This window comes from Coffea arabica, chromosome 1e (assembly GCF_036785885.1).
Source record: "Coffea arabica cultivar ET-39 chromosome 1e, Coffea Arabica ET-39 HiFi, whole genome shotgun sequence".
NCBI classification, from domain to species: Eukaryota; Viridiplantae; Streptophyta; class Magnoliopsida; order Gentianales; family Rubiaceae; genus Coffea; species Coffea arabica.
The window spans coordinates 20,937,569-20,941,229 of record NC_092311.1 but is presented as its reverse complement, the minus strand read 5'-3'; the positions used below and the strand labels follow the sequence as shown (position 1 = coordinate 20,941,229).

The following is a 3,661-nucleotide window of genomic DNA, read 5'->3' as shown; positions in this document are numbered from 1 at the left end:
GTCTCGATCAGACACTATATTCACTGGAACTCCATGAAGGCTTACGATTTCCTCCATATACATCTCTACCAGCCTCTCCATTGATATCCCATTCGACATTGGTAGAAAATGGGTCGATTTGGTTAATCGATCGACTATAACCCAAATGGCATCATTATTTCTAATAGTTCGAGGCAATCCCACCACAAAATCCATTGTCACATGTTCCCACTTCCATTGGGGAATCTCTAGGGGTTGCAACAAGTCGGCAAGTCTTTGATACTTGGTCTTTACTTGTTGGCACACCAGACATTTCGCCACATATTCGGCTATCTCTCATTTCATCCCATTCCACCAATAATTCCTCTTAAGATCTCGATACATCTTGGTTCCACCAGAATGGATCGAGAACCTCGAATTATGTGCCTCCTTTAGCAATTCCTGCTTTAATCCTTCATCCCTTGGCACACACAACCTACCATCCTTCCACAGACTCCCATCGTCTTTCAATTTAAATCCATCAAAGGGTTCTAATTCCAGTTTTTCCTTAATTTTTGCAAGCCCGGCATCCGAGTGCTGCGCCTCCTTAATCCTATCTATCAAGGTAGGTGCGACTACCAGGGCAGCTAGCACTTGAGCCGTGGAGTCTACCATCTCCACTCCAAAGTTTTCCATTTGATCCTTTGTCGTGGGCTCTCTTAACACTCTCGATTTCCTACTAAGGGCGTCTGCTACTTTATTTGCCTTGCCCGGATGGTAACTGATTGTCAAATCATAGTCCTTAATTAATTCTAACCACCTCCTCTGCCTCATGTTCAATTCCCTTTGAGTGAACAAATACTTGAGACTCTTGTGATCGGTAAATACCTCACATTGTACACCATACAAGTAATGCCTCCATATTTTTAATGCGAATACTACTGCCGCCAACTCCAAATCATGCGTTGGGTAATTCTGCTCATAAGGTTTCAGTTGGCGGGAAGCATAAGCAATAACTTTTCCATTTTGCATCAAAACGCATGCTAAACCGTTCTTAGAGGCATCACTATAAATCACAAATCCTTCCGTTCCAGAGGGTAGGGTAAGTATTGGGGCTGACACTAACTTCTCCTTTAACTTCTGAAAACTTGATTCACATTTATCTGTCCATTCAAACTTTGCTCTCTTTTGAGTTAATCTAGTGAGAGGCGTAGCGATGGTGGAGAATCCTTCCACAAATTTTCGATAATATCCAGCCAATCCTAAAAAACTCCTCACCTCAGTTACATTTAGTGGGTCGTGGCCAGTCCACAATTGCCTCTACCTTCTTTGGGTCGACCGACACCCCTTGACCTGATATCACATGTCCTAAAAATGCCACGCTCTTCAACCAAAATTCACATTTACTGAACTTAGCATACAGTTTCTCTCTTCTGAGTATCTCTAGGACCTCCCTGAGGTGGGCAGCGTGAGTTTCGTCATCTGGAGAGTACACTAGAATGTCGTCAATAAACACTACCATAAAATGGTCTAGTTACGGTTTAAAAACCCGATTCATCAAATCCATAAAGCCTACCGGAGCATTGGTTAATCCAAAGGGCATTACCAAAAACTCATAGTGCCCGTACCTTGTACGAAATGCACTCTTCTGGATGTCTTCGACTTTTATCTTCAATTGATGGTATCCTGACCTTAGATCTATTTTAGAGAATACCTTAGCACCCTTCAATTGGTTAAAACTGTCATCTATCCTTGGAAGAGGGTACTTGTTCTTTATTGTGATCCGATTCAACTCCCTATAATCGATACACAACCTCAAGCTACCATCCTTTTTCTTTACAAAGAGCACTGGCGCACCCCAAGGAGAAACACTAGGTCTAATGAATTTTTTATTCAATAACTCTTGTAATTGCTCCTTGAGTTCCTTCAATTCCGCAGGCGTCATCCTATATGGGGCCTTAGATATGGGATTCGCTTCAGGTATAACATTCATTTCAAATTCTATTTCCCTATCCGGAGGTAGACCAGGAAGGTCCTCCGGGAACACGTCAGGAAAGTCTTTCAGCACTGGATTCTTTTCTAAAGACATCTCCTCTTCCTCCGTATCCACAACATAAGCCAAATAGGCCTCACACCCTTTTCTTATTGCCCTATACGCCTGCATGGCAGACAGAAGAGGTAATCGACGAACTCTCCTACTACCAATATTTTCTTGGTATGAGAAATCCTCCTCATTCGGTTTCATAAATAATACCCTCTTCTTCCTACAATCAATTTGTACAAAATGTCTAGCTAGCCAACCCATTCCTAGGATAACATCAAAGTCACTCATGTTTATTTGTACTAGATCCACTTCTAATTTCTTATCCTTCAATTCCACACTACCATTCGGATACCTAGTATGAGACATTAAGATTCTATCTCCTGGAGCAGCTACTTGGTAGGGGTGGTCCATCTTTTCAGGGGGCATGCACAAGTACTTTGCAAATTTCTTAGCGACAAAAGAGTGACTAACTCCACAATCAAATAGCACGTATGCAGGTACAGAATTAATTAGAAGAGTACCTGTGACCACGTCGCCTGACACTCCCGCCTCAACGTCGGTCATGGCATGCACCCTCGCGTTAACCTTTGGCTTCTTATCAGGGGGATTGTTACCCTTATTTCCTTCTACCTTCTTACTTGGGCAATCCATAGCTCTATAACCCTGTTGCCCACATTCAAAACAAGCTCCAGTTCTCATTCGGCATTCCCCTCGATGTATTTTCCCACAAGTCTTACACGGAGGGAAAGTCGTCTTAAGTCGGCATTCACCCCGGTGCATCTTCCCGCAAGTTTTGCACGCCGGAAAGGTATTTCCCCCAGTTACCTTCGGTGGTGGCCCATGACTCTTCTTAATTAAGCGGAATTGTCCGCCGGGTTTCAGTGCTCCCGACACCGCAAGTTCGTTTCCTAGTCTAAGCCTTTTATTCCTACCCTCTTCATCCAATCTTTTGCAATCAGCCTCCGCCTTAACACTGGCATCTAGTACATCATTAAACGTAGGGGTATAAGTGGTGTTCACCCTAGTTTGAATCCTACTCGACAACCCCCGTATAAACTTATATTTCTTCAACTCGACATCTGCCATGGTCGACGGCACGAACCTTCCCAGTGCCGTAAACTTATTCGAATATTGCACCACAGACATCCCCGGTGCCTGTTTCAGGTTTTCAAACTGATCTATTTTTTGCATCCTCACGGCAGGTGGGAAAAAGTATTTCAGGAACTCCTCTCTAAATTTTGTCCAACTTACTGGTGGGACAACGGTAGGTTCCAGAGTTGCCCACCACTTATTGGCCTCTCCTACCAAAAAGGGTTTGACGATTAGGTGCTTCATCTCCTCCGGCACTTGCAGAAGCGTAAAATTATTTTCTATTTCATCTAACCATTTTTATGCCAAGTCCGGGTCAGGGGTTGCATCAAAAGTAGGGACATGGACCCGTTTCATTTTCTCATAGTAGGACTGGGTTCCCCCTTGTCCATGACCCTGGATTTGGACAGCCTGAACTTGTGCTAACTGTGATTGGGCTTGTAATGCTTAGGCTACTGTAGACACCAAATTTTTGACTTTATTTTTCATTGTTAGTTTTATTGATATTTATTTTAGTTTGGTTTTACTAATCTCATTTTTAGACATTTTAGCATTAAAAAGGAAAAAAGA

General features: G+C 43.0%; 1 protein-coding gene across 1 annotated transcript; it reads right to left on the bottom strand.

Moving 5' to 3' along the window:
• Window positions 1-315: 315 nt before the first annotated feature.
• LOC140016362 (uncharacterized) lies at window positions 316-3,337 on the bottom strand. Its single transcript, XM_072069856.1, has 2 exons — window positions 1,535-3,337; window positions 316-1,098 (listed from the first exon to the last, which is right to left on the bottom strand). The coding sequence occupies exons 1-2, from the start codon at window positions 3,335-3,337 to the stop codon at window positions 316-318; spliced, it is 2,586 nt and encodes an 861-aa protein (XP_071925957.1).
• Between the last annotated feature and the right edge of the window lie 324 nt (window positions 3,338-3,661).